Source organism: Lissotriton helveticus, chromosome 7 (assembly GCF_964261635.1).
Source record: "Lissotriton helveticus chromosome 7, aLisHel1.1, whole genome shotgun sequence".
Classification (NCBI taxonomy): Eukaryota; Metazoa; Chordata; class Amphibia; order Caudata; family Salamandridae; genus Lissotriton; species Lissotriton helveticus.
Genome location: NC_136068.1, coordinates 435,534,854 through 435,557,235, shown reverse-complemented (window position 1 = coordinate 435,557,235; position 22,382 = coordinate 435,534,854). Strand labels below are relative to the sequence as shown.

Here is a 22,382-nt window from a genome sequence, read left to right as displayed (position 1 = left end):
AAATGGACAGCAGCTCAGCGCAAATGGCACATCAATCGCCTGGAACTTTTGGCAATCTTTCTCGCCCTGAAATATTTCCGGCTGCTGGTGGAAGGGGAGTCACTGCTGGTGCGTACGGATAACACCACCAGTATGCACTACCTCAACAAGCAAGGGGGTACGAGATCTCTTCTGCTCTCCAGACAGGCACAACAGATCTGGGAATGGGCGATACACCATCGAGTCCAGTTAACAGCAGTTCAGGTACCGGTGCCTCCAACGCCCTTGCAGACTCTCTCAGCAGATCGGCTGCGGACAATCACGAGTGGAACTCAATCAGCCAACTCTGGATTATGTGTTTCGCTTGTGGGGCCAGCCGGAGCTGGATCGGTTTGCGACTTCACTCAACCGCAAATGCCTACGCTTCGCAAGTTGGCATCCCCACAGCGGATCGAGCGGGAATGCGTTTTTGATCAACTGGTCGAACAAATTCGTTTACGCTTTTCCGCCGATCGCTCTGATACCACGCCTCCTGCACAAGATGAGACTTCAACCGTGTCACATCCTATTGATTGCGCCCAGGTGGCCGCGTCGCCCGTGGTTCACGGATCTTCTTCTGTTTTCCCAGTGCGATCCGATTCTTCTTCGTCCCCTGCCTCATCTTCTCACCATGAACCAGGGCCGGGTTTGCCATCCGGATCCAGCGTCTCTCCAGCTTCACGCTTGGAACCTGAGCACCATGAGTTTGCACATCTGAATATTGCTTCCGAGTGCAGAGAGGTTCTTGCTCATGCACGTGCTCCTTCCACAGTCAAAACCTATAAACTGAAATGGAAACGGTTTTGTGTTTGGTGCCACAAGGAGAAGGTCGATCCTCTGCTCGCCACACCTGAGCAGCTCCTGCCTTTTTTCCTCCATTTGGCAAAGTCGGGACTGTCTCATTCCACTCTTAAAGTCTTCCTGGCCGCGATTTCCCGCTTTCGCCACAATGGTTCCACATCCCTGTACTCCTCTCGGATCATTTGTCAGTTCTATAAGGGCCTGTTCCAGATGTTTCCACCTATCCGGCGTCCACCACCTGCTTGGCGTTTGAATCTGGTCTTCTCACAGCTTCTCAAACCTCCATTCGAACCTATTCATTCAGCGGAATTAAAATTCCTTACTTGGAAAGTTTCCCTCCGCCTCGCACTTACATCCTTCAGGCTGGTGAGCGACATCCAAGCTTTCACCATTCAACCTCCTTTTCTTCAATTCTCAAGGGACCCTGTTACACTTCGTACGAAACCTAAATTCATTCCAAAGGTTCCTTCTGACTTCCACCTTAACGAACCTGTCATTCTTAAGACTTTTTTCCCAGACCCTCAGTCTCCCGCTGAGCGCTCTCTTCATTCTCTGGACTTGAAACGCTGCCTCAAATTCTACATCCAACGCACTGCTGCCTTTCCTAAATCAGACCAGCTCTTTGTGGCCTATGGACGGATGCGCAAGGGACATCCGGTTACTAAACAATCCATTACTTGATGGATTTCTTCTGCCATCTCCTTCTGCCATCAACGGGCTGGCAAGCCTCTTTCTGCTCCGGTGCGAGCACACTGAACAAGAGCAGTTGCCTCCTCTACCGCCCTGTTTGCTGGAGTGCCTCTATATCAGATCTGCAGGGCAGCCACGTGGTCCAGCAGGCACACGTTCACGAGGCACTACCGTCTGGAGACGGCTGACGCTGCAGACACTGCTGTGGGTCAAGCGGTGCTACGCAATCTCTTCAGATGACGGTGAGCCTCTGTTGCTTCCCGCCTCCTGTCCTAAAAGGTTCTCTTATATATATATATATATGCAATATTCATATGTGCATTTTTTTGCTTGCATTTGTTCTTATTGCCTTTTATGACTCATGTGTTGGCGTACTGCTTTCTATTCTTATTCAAGCATTTGAATCTATGAAAGACACCCTAATACTGGAGAAGAACAAAAGTTACTTACCTGTAAACTGTGGTTCTCCAGTATTGGTGTCTTTCATAGATTCACATGCGACCCACCCTTCCTCCCCTCAGAGGCTCTCTTCTCCACATGCACTCTTGGTCACTTTGGTGCTACAAAAATCTGAGGGCTTGAGCTTCTGAGAAGGTTCTAGAGGGTGCTAGAGCCTGATTGGCTGGAATGTGGACCATTATAATGACATGGATACGTTACTAAAGTGAATTCTCCCTTTAGGCTTCCATGGGCCTATGCTGTTCTATGGTACTTTTTAAATTTCATATTTATATATATATTCACTGAAAAAACCATAGGTTTTACACCAGTTATAGTTATCTGGAAGTTTTACTCGCATAAAACCATTGAAATTCACACGTTATAGTTAGTTGGACTCACTATAACTTGCGCGTGCAATGCACTGCTGATGACGTCACATATTACATCACTCATGACATGGTCAGTGACATCACTCATGACATCACTGATGACACCATCCTGTGAATGTGTGTCTTTTTAAAAAATAAATGTGTTATATATGTATATGTAAAAGTTGATGGAAGAATAAATGTTTAAATAAGTGTTTACATGGATGTTTTTTGAAAAAAAAATTGATTGGTTAACTGGTTTATTAAGTGTATCTTAGTGAATACATATATTAGAGAGTAATGTTTAAATATTTAAATATATGTATTAGTGTTTCACTTTGTGTATAAGTGGGTGCATGGGTTGGTGAGTAGCTACATGTGTATGTATATGGGTTATTAGATGTTTTTTTAGTATCAGTATGAGTGTCTGTATGGTTTGGTGGTAGATGCATGAATCACTGACTCTCTGTATCTGTTTCGAAGACAGCATATGTGCAGGACTATATGGGTGAATGAGTGTGTATATGTGTGTGTTAGTGAGTGAATGACTGTCTCACTAGTGTCTTTATCAGTAACTACATATGTTTTAATGTAGTATATGTGAATATTTATGTACATAAGTGAGTATATGTGAGAGTTAGAGATTGTAAGAGTTCCTGTTTAAATAAGTATGTTTTTCTATAAGTGATTGTTTAAGAGAGTAAGTATGTGTAAGTTTCCATAGAAGTAAGGTGGTAGTGTGTGTATAGCTATATATGCAAATAAATGGATGTTCAATAGTTTACTTGTATGTGTGAGAGTAACTTTTGTATGACTGTCGGTGTGTAACAGGATGTATAAGTGTATCACTACATATGATGAGTGAGTATATCTATGAGTGACTATATAGAACTGTTGGTGAATGAGTGGATGTGTATATAGATGGTGGAATTACTGAATTGGTTGTTGTAACTGGTATGGGTATTTCGATTTTTTTAAACATTTTTCTTTCTTTTTTTGAATATGTATTTGAAGGGTTACATTACAGTGAAAGGAGGTCTGTCACTCTGTCACAAGGATGGTGTCATCAGTGATGTCATGAGTGATGTCACTGACCATGTCATTAGTGATGTAATATGTGACGTCATCAGCAGTGCATTGCACGCGCAAGTTATAGTGAGTCCAACTAACTATAACGTGTGAATTTCAATGGTTTTATGCGAGTAAAACTTTCAGCTAACTATAACTGGTGCAAAACCTATGGTTTTTTCAGTGAATTTAATAGGTTTATTAAATGCTAATTCCTAACTATAACTGGTGTGAAACCTATGGTTTTTTCAGTGAATTTCATAGGTTTTTAAAAAGAAAATCTCTATAGGTATGAAAAGTAATATTTTTTATAACGAATTTTATATTGTATAATTATGTAATTTATTTATTTAAAAAAAAAAAAATGTTGCCCCGGGGCGCGTACCGGGGAGCGTTAGCGAACGAAAACAACATCGTGACGTATCGCGTATAGGCGTGATGCGTCATATGACGCACAGCGTAAGCGCACCCGGAATAACACGAGCGCATACGATCGCGCAACGTTTTGACGTGCCTACGCTAAGCGCCCGCGGGCGCGCCCCGGAGTGCGACTACGGGCGCGCCCCGGGGCGCGTAGCGTAAGCGCGTCGGGTCATGTGACCTGAAAATAACACTTTTCATTGGTTGCTAACATTTTTTTTATAAAGAATGAAATCCCCACCCATTTCCTTCACTTCTTCTTTCACTTTTGTGACTGAAAGACCTGCCTGTTTTGCTGTCGGTTCTTTGTTGGATATCTTGGATTATCATGGCTGCCAGACCATCCAGCAGTGAAGATGACTCCAATGAATTCACCGATGAAGAGCCTCCTCAGGCAAAATACAAAGAACATTTCATCTGGAATTTTTTTTCCATACCTCATGACCAGAAGAAGGTAAATGCTCCAAAAGTGGAGTGCAGGATCTGTCACACAGTCCTGTCACGGGGTAACCCCAATAAAAAATATTCTTTTGGAAACTCCACAATGATTCGCCATGTGGAGAGAAGGCACCCCCAGAATTTTGCCCGGGAAAGTGTCAGGGCTCTGGCACAAAAGGTTCCCAGTGATGGGGCCTCTACATCAACCGGAGGACGAACACCATCGGTGAGGGGCAGATCACAAGAGCAGGTTCTGAACATTCAGCCTGCATTTAACAAAGGTGCCCTTAAATGCAGATACTGTGATCAGCTACTTTCCTGTGGGGAGCAAAGTGTTCTGCTCATGGTTCGAGCATTGGAGAACCATCACTGCCGTTACCAGCCCTAATTTTTTTTTGTTTTGTTTTTTGCTCCTGTTGAGCAGTTTCCATTCCCTGTTTTTGTTGTAGTTCTAAAAAAAGAAAAAAGAAGAAGAAAAAAAGTTATTTTCAGAACTACCTCCAATTCTCATCAAAGAGCTATATTCTTAAAAAAATGAAAAAGAGTAAGTGAAGTGGAGTGCATTGATAAATGAAAGGAAAATGAGTAAGAAAGAACAGAAAAGTATGAGAGGAGAAAGGAAGTGAAGTAGGGGGACTGAAAGAAGGTGAGTGTTGGGAACGAAAGTAAGGAGAAGGAGAGTGAACATGGGGAATGTGGTTATTCAAACAAAATGTAGAAAAGGAACGGGGGTGTGGAAGGATAAAAAAAGATGCATTGCTGGAGTTGCATCATTTTTGTGACACTCTCCATTAATGCATCACTTTTGCGCTTACAGATACGTCTGAAATACTGACGTATCTAAAAGTACTTGCGACATAGTACGTCATATATTTAATATGACGCATGAGTAGAAGACTGAAGGCCTCATTTATGAGGCCATGCGTCACTTTTACGCCACCGGTGCGTCACTTTTTGTGACGCACCAGTGCTGTTAAAAATGCACCTTATTCAGTCATATTTACAAAGTGACACATCTAGGTAGATGAATCACTTTGTAAACCCCTGCGCCACATTATACCTACGTCAGGTGTAATGTATGCAAAAGGGACGTATTGACGCAAGAAAGGGTCGTAGAGGTGACGCAGTAAAATCTATGAGATATCACTACGTCACTTTTATGACGCTGTTGCGTCCAAATCTTGCGCCTGTTTCACAGCAGGCGTAAGACTGATGCAGGCCCTTTCACATGGGGCCTGGCCCCATGTGAAAGGATGCATTCCTGGAGTTGCATCATTTTTGTAACAGACTCCAGCAATGCATCACTTTTGCGCTTACAGATACGTCTGAAATACTGACGTATCTAAAAGTACTTGCGACATAGTACGTCATATATTTAATATGACGCATGAGTAAAAGACTGAAGGCCTCATTTATGAGGCCATGCGTCACTTTTACGCCACCGGTGCGTCACTTTTTGTGACGCACCAGTGCTGTTAAAAATGCACCTTATTCGGTCATATTTACAAAGTGACGCATCTAGGTAGATGCGTCACTTTGTAACCCCCTGCGCCACATTATACCTTCGTCAGGTGTAATGTATGCAAAATGGGTATATTGACGCAAGAAAGGGTCGTAGAGGTGACGCAGTGAATGAACGGGATTTTCCCTATGCTACGCTCCCCGGTACGCTCCCTGTAGGTAGATGCGTCATTTTTTAAACCTCTGCACCACATTATACCTCTTTCAAGTGTAATGTACACAGAGGGGTCATTTCTCCACAAAAAGCCTTGTAATAATGACGCAGTGAAATCTGAGATTTCACTGCGTCACTTTTAGGACACTGTTACGTCAAAATCTTGCACCTGCATGACAGCAGGGATAAGACTGAGGCAAACGCTTTCACATAGGGCTTTCCCCATGTGATAGGATTCTGACACCTAAGCAGGAGTACAGATGAGATGAAGCCTGTCCAGGGGAGCACATAAGGTGAGGCTTGTGTCCAAGAGTGCAATGGACAGGACTAAACTGGAGTAGTGTGCAAAAAAAGATGACCCTCATGTATGAGGCCCTGCGTCAGTTTTGCACTGCTAATGCGTCACTTTTTGTGACGCATCGGCGGCATAAAACATGTACCTTTTTGCGCCATATTTAAAAAGTGACGCATGTACAGAACACAGGTCCTATGTACAAGCATTCATTTTCACTACTGAAAGCCATTACTTTACCCTAAAATCGTTTTTATTTAATATTTTATGAACAGAGCACAGATCCTATTTACAAGCATTCATTTTCACTACTAAAACCCATTGTTTTGCACTAAAATCGTTTTTCAATTAACATTTTAGAAACACTGCACAGATCCTATATACAAGCATTCATTTTCACTACTAAAACCCATTGATTTGCACTAAAATTGTATTTCAATTACCATTTTAGGAACACAACACAGGTCCTATGTGCTTCATGTATAAGCATTCATTTTCACTACTAAAACCCATTGATTTGCACTAAAATCGTTTTTCAATTTCCATTTTAGGAACACAACACAGGTCCTATGTGCTTCTTAATCTGAACTCTCTATCTAAATGAATCATAATTCACCTTTACAAATGCTTTAGGAGATTCACAACAGTGTCAGATACACACACCAATATTTCTTTAGCAGAGAAAAAGGTATATTCTCCAGGCACTGCAACCATTAATGGCACAGAAAACCTCTAATTCTACCCACATATTGCTCATGGTAACCAATCAAAACTCTTCCCTCTGTATTTTCAAACCAACACCCTTCCCCCCCTTAGCCCTTTCTACCTGTTACCATAGCAACTCCCTCCTCACTGAGCTCTCAGGTTTAAAAGTTTATTCTACAATGTTGCAAATCACCTCAGCAAGGATGTTTGACCTGCGAATACACCAGCTTATCTGGTGCAATGTTTCTTAAAATGACTTTTTTTTAACCATTCAAATTACTTCTTACACAGAACACAACCATGCACCCTAACTTACAGTTTTCAACTATCTCAATCTACCAATCATTGCTTGTGATTCAAGAGCACTGAAACTCCACAGGTTTTTTTTTGCAAACTCCTACTGTTCCAACTGCCATTTTATTCCTACACTTCATCTGACTGCACCAGAACCTCCTCTACCATGTATTCTGTCTGGATTATTGGACATAGCTATATCCACTGGGCTCAAAGGTATGGAGCTACCAGAAATTTTCACAACCTTGATTTACCAAATGTGAACATTAAATGGATTGGCCAGAGAGGATTGAGATGTCACCAATTGATACCATTGGTGAAAACCTTTTTGCATTTGCCACACCCTAACCTCATAATTCTGCACTGTGGTGGAAATGACTTAGGCACTTTGACTGGGGTAGGTCTGGAAATGCTTTTAAAGGACACCTTTGAACAATTGATGGCACTTTTTCCTCAAACTGCCTTGGTATTTTCCAATATATGTTTCTGCTTTCCTGACAGACTATGGTATGGATTCCATATACCACAATAACTTCTATAACAACATGCTAGATATCTACATAAAAAAAGGTGTACATTGAATTTAAGACTCTGCATTGGTACCTACATGTTGGTACTTAAATCACCCACACAACACAACAACTCTATTCAGAGCTACCCTACCTCTAAGCACTTTAAATTATTATTTTACTCTTTCACTGGGTTTTCCCTGTGGTACGCTCCCCGGTACGCTCCCTCCCCCCCGCGAAAACCGAAAAAAATGAATTTTTTTTTTTTTTACCCGAGGGACCCTTTTATGGCCCCCACATCAAACCTAGGTGGTCAGGGAGGGTCTACCCTGCCCCCTTTTGGTTATTTCCCCCTTTGTTTTTACCACCTCTTGTGTCTCGATCCTACCGAGACACAAGATGGCGGCCGCTCCGGACTGTTTCGAATGTTTACAGACACCCGAGAGCCAATCAGCTTTCCGTGCGCAAGTTGCGTGGGGCGCCCGGAGCGCTCCCCAGTGCGTGTACCGGGGCGCTGCCATAGATATATAATATTTTTTTAACCTAAATTACTCAAAATCCTCTGGAGCACATATCTTGAGACATAGCAAAGGCACATCGGGCTACCAGTCCCTACAATTTTGCCAAGTTTGGTGAAAATCCATTCAGCCGTTCGAGCTAAAAGTGCGACCGACCGCCCTATGGAAATTAACATGGGGAAAACATGTTTTGGGACCCCCCTGTTATCTCGGCCCCCGCTTGACGAATCCCCCCCAAACTTTCAGAGAAGGCCCGGAGCGCCGCGAGGCAAAGTTGCTGAAAAATTCAGGCAAATTCCTCAACCGGCGCCAAAGTTATTCCCAATAGAATGTTGCGATTTCCCTATGGAAATCAATCCTAACTATAACTACCTACTGGCGACCGCCAGTAGGTAATATATTATATATTTATATGTATATTTATTATGTTTTCTATATATTTATATATATATTACTACTATTTTATGTACCGTGGGACTCCCACTTCGACGACGGGGAATTTCAAGCATGTGAATCTATGAAAGACACCAATACTGGAGAACCACAGTTTACAGGTAAGTAATTTTTGTTCTTTTTCCTTGCTTGTGGAGAGGTCAGTGAAGAAGAAGAGTGACGAAGTCCTAAAATATACATTGCTTGCATCCATTTTAGAAAATCCCTGCCCCGTCACTGGTCTCAGCCTTCCTCCTCACCGCTGGATTTTTGAAATTGCTAATTTTTTTGGCTGTGTCCAAATCGTACAAGTTTTTAAATGAACTCTGAAGTATGATATGGTTTTTAAGGTATTTAACAATGAAAATGTAAAGAATGTCAAAGAGAAGCAATCCATTGTTCCATAAGTAAATTATGATCATGCTTTGTGCTCAGTTTGTGCTGGTGTTTCTGCCTTATGATTTGAAGCTTGCATAGCGCCCTCCTCAGGGTCATGTGCTTCAAAGTACTTATCCAGTCAGTTGCCAGAAATATCAAGATATTAGTGTTCTGGAAATCTCTCCGTGGGTTTTGCTCTGTTTAACTATTATTTTGTGATTTGGAATGTGATCTCTACTAGATGTAAACTGAATAAGGCTGCAGAGCACATTTTCCTCTACAATTGTGCTGCAATATTTAGATGTAGCAAGTTTGTTATGTAAGTTACTACTGGCATATCATGCATCCGCAATCAACTCATTAGTTTCAACTAGCTGTTTTCACCATGCTTGTCTCGATTTAGAGGGGTTTAATGCTAGGTCAGTTATTGGGCAGCAGCAAATACATTTTATCGGATGCAATTTCAAGGTGTCTGTAAATAAACCACCTCAATATGAGCTCTGGGAACTCACATGAGTGACCCACAGGAAGGTGGCGACGATGTAGGCTTGCTAAAACCCTTTGTTCAGGCATTTGTCTCTACTTGGTTCATTGCTAGCCGTCTTGGGACTTTCAACTGTTATTAATGAGTCAAAGCAATATACAATATTTTAATATTATTCTCAGGTATTTTAAAAGGCAAGTATCCCCCCATGCCCCCCCCCCTCCCCCTTAAGCCTTTTTGGTTGCTAGGTAAGAGGCTGTGGAAGCTGTGGCTCTTCAGACATGTGACACATAACAAGCAGACAATGAAGATGTAGAACCATTGACAATAAAATGTCTTGCTTCTGTTCACATTGCAATTGATCTTGACTTGTTTATCAAATAATGACATTCTTGGTTGTCTTCTTGAGAAAGAATAGAATTATCTTCTGGAAGCGAAGTTGACAGTCTTAAGCTGAGGAGTAGTTCAGATATCATCAACTTTAAGATCAGTTTAACAGATTGGCAAATTGGCTGAGTGAGCTTCTGTTCTCTTAGATGTGCTAGGTTGACTTGTAGGGGCGTGGTCAGTTTCCATGGGTGATCATGGGTTTGAGGATATCCTGGCTCACACTATCCCTTGTTCTCTGATTTTGCAGTATCAGGTTGGTCAACTGTACTCTGTGGCGGAGGCCAGCAAGAATAACACCGGAGGTGGTGAAGGGATTGAGGTGCTAAAGAATGAGCCGTACGAGAGGGATGGCGAAAAAGGGCAATACACACACAAAATATACCACTTGCAGAGGTGAGTGTAAACAGAAGAGCCGGGCGCATTTGCTAAAAATAAAAATCGGCAATTTAGAGCTTTATTTATGCATTAAAATATATATGAAGGAAATCCTCCTTTGACAGATGTGTGACAAACAGGTGTGGGAGAAAAATGGTACACTAAAGTGACTGGTTACAGCAGGGTTGTCCAATGTAGATCGAGGTTCATCCCATATTTTCAAGATGTTTTTCTTAAGACGTACAAGCAATGAATCTTAATTTAACTAATGTACGTAGTATTTATCTTCTAAATCTGAAGGAATTTCTCTCTTGGACCTTCTTTGGACACCACTGATTTACAGCCTGAAGTGTGAGCACAAGCATATCATCAGTTTGTAATGGATAATATATTCGTTTAGTACGTTAGCTTTGCTTGGGAAAATGGGAGGGTACAGCAAACCTGGGACACTCTGAAGTTTCGGTGTACCTTGGAGAATTGAGGTAGGATAGCAACAGGGGAATTGTGGTATTTTGCAGTAGAAAACGCACTAACTCTAGAAAGAAGCTAATCTCTGTAAATTCACACCATTGAAAATCTTCTAAGTTCCCAATACATGAGTTATGAGTGTGTAAGTGCATAGCAAGCTGTGGCTCTGTATATTTAAAAAGAAAAAGTGAGCTCAATAGAAAAAAAGGTTGTGTGTGTACATTGTCAAGGAAGGAGAATCATTTATGAGCACACAAGAAAGATCTGTCACAAAATGGCAAGTAGTCCTGAAAACTACCAAGGACAGAAAACATTTCCCCACAAGAGCAGTTGTAGACAAGGACACGTACGGGCAATTGAAATATTTCCAACAAGAAGACTCCAAACACAAATAGCAGTTAGGATAGAGATGGGACTGTGCCTCTTCTCGGCAATATTCAGTTCACTTCAAGAAGAAAACAAAGAAGTATAAAACTTTTATTAAGCGTGGCTTAAAAAAAGGAACAGGGCATCAAGAAACCGGAAAAGTAATATGTAGTAATAGGGCACATGAGAACACTTGATACACAAAGCTTGCAGTAAAATTGGAAGGCTGAGGAAAGCAAACCAGTTGGTGCTAATGGCCTGTTTCCAAGAAATCTTGTGAAAGAGATGTACCTGCTCTGACCTGCTGAGTGACTGTACTAAGGTTTCAGATTAGTTCTGAGAGGATCCAACCCTCCTGGAAGTCAGAAATCTACCCAAGTTTGTTTAGGCTTCAAAGTCAGACCTAAATGTCCAGAGGCTCAGCAAGGATTAGTCCCTAAGACTGAGAAGGTCTCCATAATACTGTAAAGACCTGAACTGGGGTGCAATGGCTTTAGGCATAAATGTAACTCCTATTAATATTCCACTGGCAAACCAGGACACGTTTTATCTGATCCTCTCCACCAAGACTGAAGGATGTCCTTAGAACCTTGGGGAAAGACATAGGGCCGTGCATGTCTCAAGGGCCCATGTTGAACTATTACATTGAAATCACTTGTGGAAACCCATATGCTGCAGATTTTTATTAACGCAAGGGAGGGGAGATAACCTGAAGCAGTTGTAGTATGTGAAGAGTGGCTCATGCTCTTACTGCAGAAAGTGGGTCCATGCAAAATGAAAGAGGAAGGAGCCAGTCAGAACTGGGGAAGACTATAACAGATGACCACGGGAGTAACAGTAAAGGATCATTCTGCCCAACAAAGGGTTATCAGGCTATGCCTACAGATCCTAGAATTAGCCACAGATTTTCTGACTGCAAAGAGCAAGGCAACCTGCCAACACATTTAGAAAGACTTGGCCATTATCAGAAATGGCATAGAGATTTAGTACTTATTAAACTAAAAGTGTATTGATGATGACTGCACACAGTAAATTCCCTGTCAGTAGGGTGCTGAAGGTGGTCTTGGTGCCCATGTGTAACTTGACACATTGGCAATATATTCAAGGTGCATCAAGAAAATGAATGTAAGGTTGGCTTCATTGCTATCAGGGCTTTAGCAAGCGCACGTATTGTATTTTTTATTATAAAGAAGATAGTTCAAGTTCAAGAATTTATATAGCGCACTACTCACCCAGAGGGTCTCAAGGCGCTTGGGGAGGGGTAATTATTATTTATCGAATAGCCAGGTTTTAAGTTCTTTTCTGAAGGAGATGTGGTTCTGTGTAAGGCGGAGGTGGGTGGGGAGTGAGTTCCAGGTCTTGGCCGCCAAGTAGGAGAAGGATCTACCTCCCATCGTGGATCTTTGGATGCGCGGAACTGCGGCGAGGCCTTGATTGGAGGATCTTAGTTGGCGGGTGGGTGTGTAGAAGGATAGTCGAGTGTTGAGGCATTCGGGCCCTAGTTTGTAGAGGGCCTTGTGTGCGTGCGTGGGTGAGGAGACGGAATGTTATTCTCTTGTTGACGGGAAGCCAGTGGAGGTCTTTCAGGTGGCCGGTAATGTGATCTTGGCGAGGGATGTCCAAAATGAGTCTCGCTGATGCGTTTTGGATGCGTTGAAGTTTTTTCTGTAATTTGGCTGTAATTCCGGCGTAGAGGGTGTTTCCGTAGTCTAGTCGACTCGTAACCAGTGCGTGGGTGACAGTCTTTCTTGTTTCGGCGGGGATCCAATGGAAGATTTTTTTGAGCATACGAAGTACGTTGAAGCAGGAGGATGAGACGGCGTTGACTTGTTTGGTCATCGAGAGTGAGGAGTCTAGGATGAAGCCAAGGTTACGTGCGTGGTCGGTGGGTATGGGTGCTGAGCCCAGATCCGAAGGCCACCATGAGTCGTCCCAGGCAGAGGGGGATGATCCTAGGATGAGCACTTCCGTTTTGTCTGAGTTAAGTTTTAGGCGGCTGTTTTTCATCCATACGGCTACTTCTTTCATGCCATCGTGAAGATTGGTTTTGGCGGTGTTGGGGTCTTTGGTGAGGGAAAGGATCAGCTGGGTGTCGTCAGCGTAGGAGATGATGTTAAGGTTGTGTTGACGCGCGATGGAAGCGAGTGGACTCATGTAAACGTTGAAGAGGGTGGGACTGAGTGATGATCCTTGTGGTACACCGCAGATGACTTCGGTGGCCTCTGATTTGAACGGGGGGAGTCGGACTCTCTGAGTTCTCCCAGCTAGGAACGAGATGATCCAGTCCAAGGCTTTTCCTTTTATGCCGATGTTGCTGAGGCGTTGTATGAGGGTGCTGTGACAGACAGTGTCGAAGGCGGCGGAGAGGTCGAGTAGAATGAGGGCCACTGTTTCTCCGTTGTCCAGTAGTGTTCGGATGTCGTCTGTTGCTGCGATCAGGGCGGTTTCGGTGCTGTGTTTGGCTCGAAAGCCGGACTGTGAGGGATCGAGGGAGTTGTTGGATTCGAGGAAGGCGGCGAGTTGGCTATTGACGGCTTTCTCAATGATTTTGGCCGGGAATGGGAGGAGGGATATGGGGCGGTAGTTTTTAAGTTCAGAGGGGTCTGTAGTGGGTTTCTTCAGGAGGGCGCTGACTTCGGCATGTTTCCAGCTTTCTGGGAAGGCAGTAGAGTTGAAAGAGCAGTTGATGACATCACAGAGATGGGGTGCGATGATGGAGTCAGCTTTGTTGAAGATGTGGTGGGGGCATGGGTCGGTTGGCGAGCCAGAATGGATGGAGTTCATTAGGTGGATGGTGTCTTCAGTGGTGATTGGGTTCCAGGCGCTGAGGTTGTTAGAGGGCGGTTTAGGTTCTGAGGGGGGTGGAGAGGATTGTTCGTTGGAGCTGTTTTCGAAACTGTTATGTATGTCTGCAATTTTGTTGTGGAAGAAGGAAGATAACGAATCGCAGAGGTCTTGGGAGGGAGTGATGTCGTTTGAGGCTGCGGTGGGGTTGGTGAATTCTTTGACGATGTTGAATAGTTCCTTGCTGTTATGGGCGTTGTTGTCGAGTCGATTCTTGAATGCTGATTTCTTGGTGGATCGAATCAGCTGGTGGTGTTTGCGGGTGGCTGCTTTGAAGGTGGTCATGTTGTCGGTGGTTGGGTTTTTTCTCCATGTTTTCTCGAGAGTACGGCATAGCTTCTTGGATTTCTTAAGGTCATCGTTGAACCAGGGGGCCTTTTGGCTGTCTTGTTTGGTGTGATGGTTTTTCAAGGGTGCTAATTCGTCAGCGCTGTGAGTGATCCATTGTTTGAATTTGATGGCCGCTTGGTTTGGGTCCGAAGAGAGGGCGGGTGGGTTTTGGTTGAGCGATGTGAGGAGTTGGTCGGTGGTGATTTTGTTCCATTTTCTTCGGGGAATCTGTTGTGGGGGGTTGTGGGTCGAGGTGGTTTTGTAGCTGAAGTGAACACAACTGTGGTCCGTCCAATAAAGAGCTGTGGTGTGATCAAAGGAGATGTGTTTGCTGGAGGTGAAGATTGGGTCGAGCGTATGTCCGGCTACATGGGTGGGGGTGTCAACAAGTTGTTTGAGGCCGAGATTGGCCAGGTTGTCCAGAAGGGTGGTGGTGTTGCTGTCGTTTTTCTTTTCCAGGTGGAAGTTGAGGTCTCCTAGTAGGATGTAGCTCTCGGAGGCGAGGGCATGTGGACTGATGAAGTCAGTGATGTCTTCGCTGAATTGTTTACGGGTTCCTGGAGGCCTGTAGATGAGGGTGCCTCTGAGTGTGGTCCTAGGGTCGGTGTGGATCTGGAGGTGGAGGTGTTCGGCGGTTGTAAGGATATCGTCGGAGCTGGTCGTGATTTTGATGGTGTTCTTATGGACGATGGCGATGCCTCCTCCTGTTTGGGCGGTGCGGTCTTTTCGGATGATCTTATAGTTGTCCGGGATGGCGATGTCGATGTCTGGTGTTGATGATGCGTTCATCCATGTTTCAGTAAGGAAGGCGACGTCCGGTGATATAGTGTCCAGTAGATCCCAGAGTTCAGAGGCGTGTCTGTGGACCGAGCGGGTGTTTAGCAGGATGCACTTCAGGTGGTTGGAGTCGGATCTGTTTTTGGGGTTAGTGGATTTGGTATGGGTCTTGATGCTGGTAAATTTGCAGGAGTGGCAGGTGAAGGGACCGTGGGTACGTCCTGGGGCAGCTTTGTAGCATTGCGGTGTGCGTCCGGGGTTAAGGGCTAGGAGGGTGGCCGCGTCATACGTTATGCGGGTGGAGTGGGGTTTGCGTGGACCAGGGGGTCTGGCGCTGGGCGCGGTCCAGGCGCAGACGGGCGTAGACAGGCTTACCTTTGGCGCACCTTCGGCGCGAATGGGGCGCGACCGCTGCGCGTGAACGCTGCGCGGAAAGGCAACTGTCATATGCGGATAGTGGAGGGGGAGGGGCGAGGGAGGAGCAGCCGGGAGGCAGGTGCGTGGAGGATATCCGGCCAGGGGGGCACCACAACAACAACAAAAATGGCTGCAAGCCAAACACCGAAGCAGGATTGGGGTAAAGACCCAGTGGGCGCAATGCAAGTGGCACAGGCACAGACGATATAAACAGGACTATGCAATTAAAATATTCTAAAATCGCGCTCTATGGCAGTCTAGCGCTACGATTGAAATTCAATTGGCACTGAGTCAAACGGGTATTTTAGTGGTATAATGCACTTTAGCAGATATTTAATCTAAACAGTTAGACTAGCGCTGAGATATCTTCTAGTGTTCAGGCGGGCAAGAGCGAGTCAAGCGGTGTAGCGCTACGATACCAGATGGAGGGTTGAGTGGAGCTGGGAGCAGCGTGAGGGAGCGGCCGCTTCTGATGGGAATCAGGGCGGTCACCGCGGTCACCACAGATGGTGCCTGAAAATGTCTGATGTTACACTGTAAAGTGACCCAGGAAGACACCTGCCTCATGAAGCGATAGCAGCGAGGTGTTCGTTCTGTCAGAGAATGCCAACAGAAAAGCAGTTGGGTATTGCTTAATAAGTATTTGCTTGCCACTCTACTTACTAAGGTCTTAATTCGAGTCCATCTGATAATCCCCATATTGGTTATAAACATGAGTTTTGCAGCATAATGCCCGTTCTGAAGTCTGGAACTAGGGATGAGGAGGAAATGTGCCACCCAGTAAATAGTGCACCCCACGTTTTAAAGTATTTGATGTGTGCGGTATTTCCACCACAAATACTAGGAACCTCTAAATCTGTGGTAGTCGAAGCACGGCCCGGGCGCCGCTAGCGGCTCTCCCGACCTTCTCTTGCGGCCCCCAGCTGAGTGAGTAAACTGGGCTGCTCTTTACTTCAAAAGCCCGAACATTCAAAAATAAGTTAAATAAACGGGAAATAATTTATTTAAAGGCTAACTGAAGTAAATGAAAAGAAGCAAATAAGGTGCCTGCAAAACGTAACTTTAGGAACACATTCATTTTTCTGTCTCTTCAAAATTCGAAAAGTGTATTTCATTAACATGCAAAAGCATTACACCTTAGTACATCAGAACAGATAATTGTGTGTAGAAGTATTTTATTTAAAAAGGATCGTTTTAAAAAATTAGTGTAGAAATATTCATGCCTCTTCACACCCTAACAACAATGCCAATAGTAAACTAAGAGACAAGTCAGTTGCCTCATGGAACCCTCTGAGTGATCAGGGTTGGTATTATACATGGACAACATTATAGTTTATGAAATAAAAAACCATAGGTCTGTACAGCATATATCCTGATCTCGTGCATTTCATGGTACTCTTGTTTGCCATAATGAAGAAAAGGGAGGTAAAGTGAAATTAGGCAGTTGTCTAGAATCATATTGTTCTGTAGTAGGGGATCTCTGTGTATAGTCATAATCTAGTGAATAGTCCCGCCCATGTGCGTGGACCCCGGAGCAATCAAAAATAATCTCTTAAGGTGTCGAAAAATGCAGAACTGCACAGACACTTAAGAGAGAATTAAAGACAGATAATGCAGCCTATATCCACAGGCTACACTGTCCAGTACTTCAACTAGAAATTCCACCAAAAATCCACAAACAGCACAGCCTGTCCAGATTTCTCTTGCCTTAACAGCAAAAACCCTCTGGAATGATAGAGAGGAAGACATGGACAGACAAGCCCCATAGGCTGCCATTATGTGGCTCAGAACAGGATACTGTGCCTTTAAGAGAACTTTCCAGAACTTCACAGTATCCCAGAATGCACTGCAGGTCCCTTTTACTTTCAGTTCTTTTTTCCGGCTTCTGCAAGCAGGACCCTGGAGCATTGAGCTCTCCCTTTTCAAGGGTTTATTAGTGATGTTTTCACTTTTTTCAAGTTCTTTGAGTACTTTTCTGAAGTACTTGGTGTTTTTTCTTCCTGTTTGTCTTTTGGTGCACTCTCTGATTGTCAATATGCCTGCATTATTTGACAAATGTCCAGAGTGCTCCAGGAAGAAGGCCAAATCGGACCCACACGAGGTGTGTATCATCTGCCTTCCCTCATCTCATGTCCCAGAGGAGTGCGACATTTGTCAGGGCTTTTCTAGCAGGACCCTGAGGGATAGAATGAAGATTAGGCTTCAGGGCCTGGAGGCCAGAAGACTGAAGGCACAAGGTGGGTCTGGAGGGGCTTCCTCTGCCCATGCTGAGGCCTCTGGGGGGCTCCCCAGGGGCAGAAAGACCAGCAAGCGTCCCCATTCTCCGTCTGTGTCGATTGCACCGACTACGGCGTCGAGAGGGATGACTACAGTCTGTTCCCCGTCTCCCCAGGGCTCTGGGTCGAAGCGACGTCGACGTTCGCCATCGAGGGAACTGAACAGACCGCCGTCGAGATCTCCGGTGACGATTTCGTCGTCGGAGTCGTCGTCGAGTAATCGACGTCGAGAGGCCCGGCGTCGGCGCTCGCCGTCGAGGTGACAACGCCGTTCGCCGTCGGTGAAGAGGAGAAGGTCGTCGTCGAGGGGATCCTCGACGTCGAGGAGAAGGTCGCCGTCGAGGAGAAGGTCACCGTCGAGGCGGAGGAGATCGCCGTCGAGGCGAAGGCATTCGCTTTCGAGGGAGAGACGGTCGCCGTCGAGGAAAGGACGCTCGTCGTTGAGGGAAGGACGCTCGTCGTTGAGGGGCCGACGCTCGCCGTCCGGTCACCGTTCTTCGACGCCAAGAAGGCGCGGAAGGAGTTCTGGCGCCAGGAGTCAGTCTAGCAGGCGACAGGTGCCTATGGGTGACTCTCCAAAGTCCCAGCCTGGAAAGGAAGGCGGATCACCGGGTTCGGTGTACTCAGTGGTGTCTACCCCTTCCAGGCAGAAGTCGGTTACGCCCCCCCCTCCCTTGCCGAGGGGGCTTCCTCCGCGGGCTCCCACCCCGCCTCCACTTCCACCACTTCCACCGCGTCCTCAACCTCTACCTCAGCTGCCGGCAGACAAGCCACCTCCGATTCCTCCGAGGTCGGTTTCACTGCCCCGATATCCTACCCCTCCCAAGGGGACCCCTCGTCCAAGGCCCCCAGCCAGGCCGAAGTCGCCCGTCCCTGTAGAACCGGCGGATCGACCGAAGCCAAGGAGGTCGCGATCACGCTCAGGACGGAGGGGGAGATCGAGGAGTCGTCACAAATCCTCCACCAGGTCAAGATGGTGCCATAGGGGGCGCGGATCACGGTCCCGCACGGACTCTTCCTGGACCAGGACCTATTCACCGACTTTGTCGGAATCCCCGTTGACGAGAGTGTCTCCTGTGGACGACATCAGCACGTTCCAGGATGTTCTCCTGAGGGGTGCAGCAAAATTGGGAATTACGGCGACGGCTCCAACACCCACGACGTCCGTGATTTTTGAGACGCTTCATAAGAAGCATTTGTCTCGCCCTTTACTACCGCTAGTGCCAGGACTAGTAGAGCCCACGGAGGAGCTGTTCCTCACGCCAGCAGTAGTGAAAGCCGCTGCCTCCCGGCTCCTTAAGAAATACAGGGCTCCGGATTCTGACCCGCTTTTCTGTGGATGGATCCGATTCCGGATTCTGTTATAGTGACGGCGGCCAGGAAACAACATTCTTCCTCCCGGTCTTCTACCGTACCTCCTGATAAGGAGAGCCGATGGATCGACTCAGCGGGCAGGAAGGCCTGTGGGACGGCATCTACGGCCATGAAGGCGTCTAGCGATGCGGCCCTGCTAGGGCGGTATGATAGTGCCCTGTGGGACTCCCTCCAGCAGTTCACGGAACTACTGCCACGAGAGAAGGAGGATTTTCAGGAGATCCTGAAGGAGGGGATGCTGGTATCGAACCAGGTCATCAGCGCGGCTGCTGATGTATCTCTTTTGGCGGCCCATGGGTATTGTCATGGGATCAACCAACGGCGCCATGCTTGGCTTCGGCTCACATCACTCAAGCCGGAGGCTGAGCAGCGAGGGGCCAATCTGCCCTTCTCGGGGGAAACCCTGTTCGGCAAACATGCGGACGATGAGATGGCCCGTATGAAGGCGGAGGCCGAGACCCTGACGGCTGTTGGGTTGGAGAAGCCCAAAGAAAAGAAGGCCTACCGCCCGTTCCAGAGACGGTTCGGGGCACAGGGCAGAGGACGAGGGCACAATTCGGGACAGCAGCAGCAACAACAGCAGCAGTTCCGGAGGCCCTTCCAGAAGCGCCAGAAGGGTAGAGGAGGCCAGCAGTCCTCTACAGCGAACAAAGGCCCAGCTGGGTCTCGACCCTGAGCGGTTACTTCCCCTACATCCGTTACCCGCTCTGGTGGGGGGAAGCGTTAAATTTTTTCTGGCAGAGTGGAGAAAAATTACTCGGGACAAGTGGGTGCTGAATATTGTTTGCAATGGATACAGTCTTCGGTTCACCAGCCCGCCTCCAGCAATTCCACCGGTCAGCTCGCAGTTTCAACTGCGCGAGCTCCAGGCGGAGGTAGATATCCTGTTAAGGAAAAGGGCGATAGAAGACGTACCTCTGTCTCAAAGAGGAAGAGGTCTGTACTCCCGGTTCTTCCTGGTTCGCAAGAAGGACAAGAACGAGTTCAGGCCCATTCTGGGTTTGCGACAAGCAAACAAGTGGATTCGCAGAGAGAAGTTTCGCATGCTGTCGTTGCATCAGATTTATCCTCGGCTGCAACAGGGAGACTGGCTATGTGCTATAGACCTACAGGATGCGTACTTCCATGTGCCCATTGCTCACAAACACAGGAAGTTCCTGCGATTCCAAGTCGGTGCCAATCATTATCAGTACACAGTACTGCCATTCGGACTGAAGTCTGCGCCCAGAACATTCTCGAAGTGTATGGCAGTGGTAGCCGCATACCTAAGGAAGAACAAGGTGTTTGTCTCCCCGTACCTGGACGATTGGTTGATCAAGGCCTCCTCCATCTCGGAAGCTCAAGCGCACTTCCAGAAGACGTGCGTTCTCTTGAACAAGCTGGGGTTGCACAATCATATGTCCAAGTCGGTCCAGACTCCGGTCCAGTGCATACAGTACTTGGGAGCCTCCATCAATACGCTGTCAGCAAGCGTGTCTCCTTCGGAGGAGAGACGATTATCACTCCTTCGGAAGGCTCAGGCTCTTATGACCACTCCATCTACAACAGTGAGGACGGTGTCTTCTCTACTGGTGTTGATGGCCTCTTGTATCTTCCTCACGCCACACGCACGGCTGCACATGAGACCATTGCAGGAGTGCTTGGAGGATCAGTGGGATCAGAGGAAAGGATCTTGGGACGACAAGATACGACTGTCTCTGCATGCTCTTTAGTCTCTGAAGTGGTGGTGTTCAGCGGAGAATCTCCTCAGAGGGGTTCCCTTCCACAAGGACATTCCCACGCAGACTATCGTGACGGATGCATCTCTCCACGTCTGGGGGGCGCATTCCGGAGACTTACAGATTCAAGGGACTCTGTCCCTGACTGAGTCCACGTACCACATCAACTTCCTGGAACTCAGAGCTGTTCACTTGCCACTGAAGGCCTTTCATCCGTCCTTCCAGACCAACTCTCTGCTTGTGCAGACGGACAATACGACCACGATGTATTACCTCAACAAGCAGGAGGGCTCGAGATCGCGCACTCTGTCACAGGAGGCGCAGGCAATCTGGCACTGGCTCCTAGCCATGGGACTGACGATAACGGCTACCCATCTGCCAGGTGTGCAGAATGTTCAGGCCGACGCACTGAGCAGACTGATTCAGGAAAACCACGAATGGGTCATAAACGACGAAGTACTAGGAGAAGTCTTCGCAAGGTGGGGGACTCCAGACGTAGATCTGTTCGCCACCGCTGAAAACAGCAAATGCCGAGACTTCGCCTCCAGGTACTACCAGCAAGGGACGCTGGGGAATGCGTTATGGATCAACTGGTCGAACAGCTTTCTGTACGCTTTTCCACCCATTCCCCTGATACCGGCGGTGCTCATCAAGCTGTCCCAGTCCAGGACGCGGATGATCCTGATTGCCCCGAATGGCCCAGGCAGTGGTGGGTCACGGACGTGCTTCACCGGTCTCTCCTTCCTCACATACGGTTGCCGTGCAGGCCGGACCTTCTCACGAAGTTCGGGGGGCTGATGGTGCACCCCAACCTCTCGTCTTTGAGTTTGGCGGCATGGCTCCTGAGATAGTGCAGTATTGCCATTTGAATCTGCCTGAAGATTGCATGGACATACTGAAGGAGGCTAAGCGACCTTCCACTAGGACTTCTTATGCTTACAAGTGGAAGAGGTTTTGCATCTGGTGCAAGTCCAAGAACTATGACCCAACGACGTGTAAGGAAGAGTTCATCCTTCCGTATCTTCTACATCTGGCGCAGTCTGGCCTTAATGTCCATTCCATTAAGGTTCATCTTGCTGCGCTGACTGCCTACAGGAAATGCCCTTCACAGACTTCCTTCTTTCAGATCCCTGTGATCAAAGATTTTTTGGAAGGCTTGAAGAAAGTGTTCCCTCCTGTCCGGCTTCCTTCGCCTTCGTGGGAATTGAATGTGGTGCTGTCCAGATTGATGAAGGAGCCTTTTGAACCTATTCATAAGGCTTCGTTGCAGCACCTGTCCTGGAAGGCGGCGTTCCTTGTGGCCATTACATCGGCCCGCAGGGTGAGTGAAATTCAGGCGTTGTGTTGCCAAGAACCTTATACTGTATTTCATGCTGCTAAGGTTGTTATGCGTACTCACCCTAAATTTCTTCCAAAGGTTATATCTGATTTTCATGTTAACCTGACCATAACTTTGCCTACGTTTTTTTCAGAATCCTTCCTCTCCAGCGGAAAGGTCTCTGCATTCCCTGGATGT

The 22,382-nt window shown here is 46.6% G+C and overlaps 1 protein-coding gene across 1 annotated transcript in view; it reads left to right on the top strand.

Moving 5' to 3' along the window:
* The window catches only part of LOC144768560 (phosphatidylinositol transfer protein beta isoform-like), a 372,071-nt gene that overhangs the window by 146,694 nt on the left and 202,995 nt on the right, over positions 1–22,382 (top strand). The window contains exon 3 of the mRNA XM_078652332.1: positions 10,169–10,314. Coding sequence (XP_078508458.1) covers positions 10,169–10,314 — 146 coding nt within the window. The remainder of the gene's footprint in view (positions 1–10,168; positions 10,315–22,382) is intronic.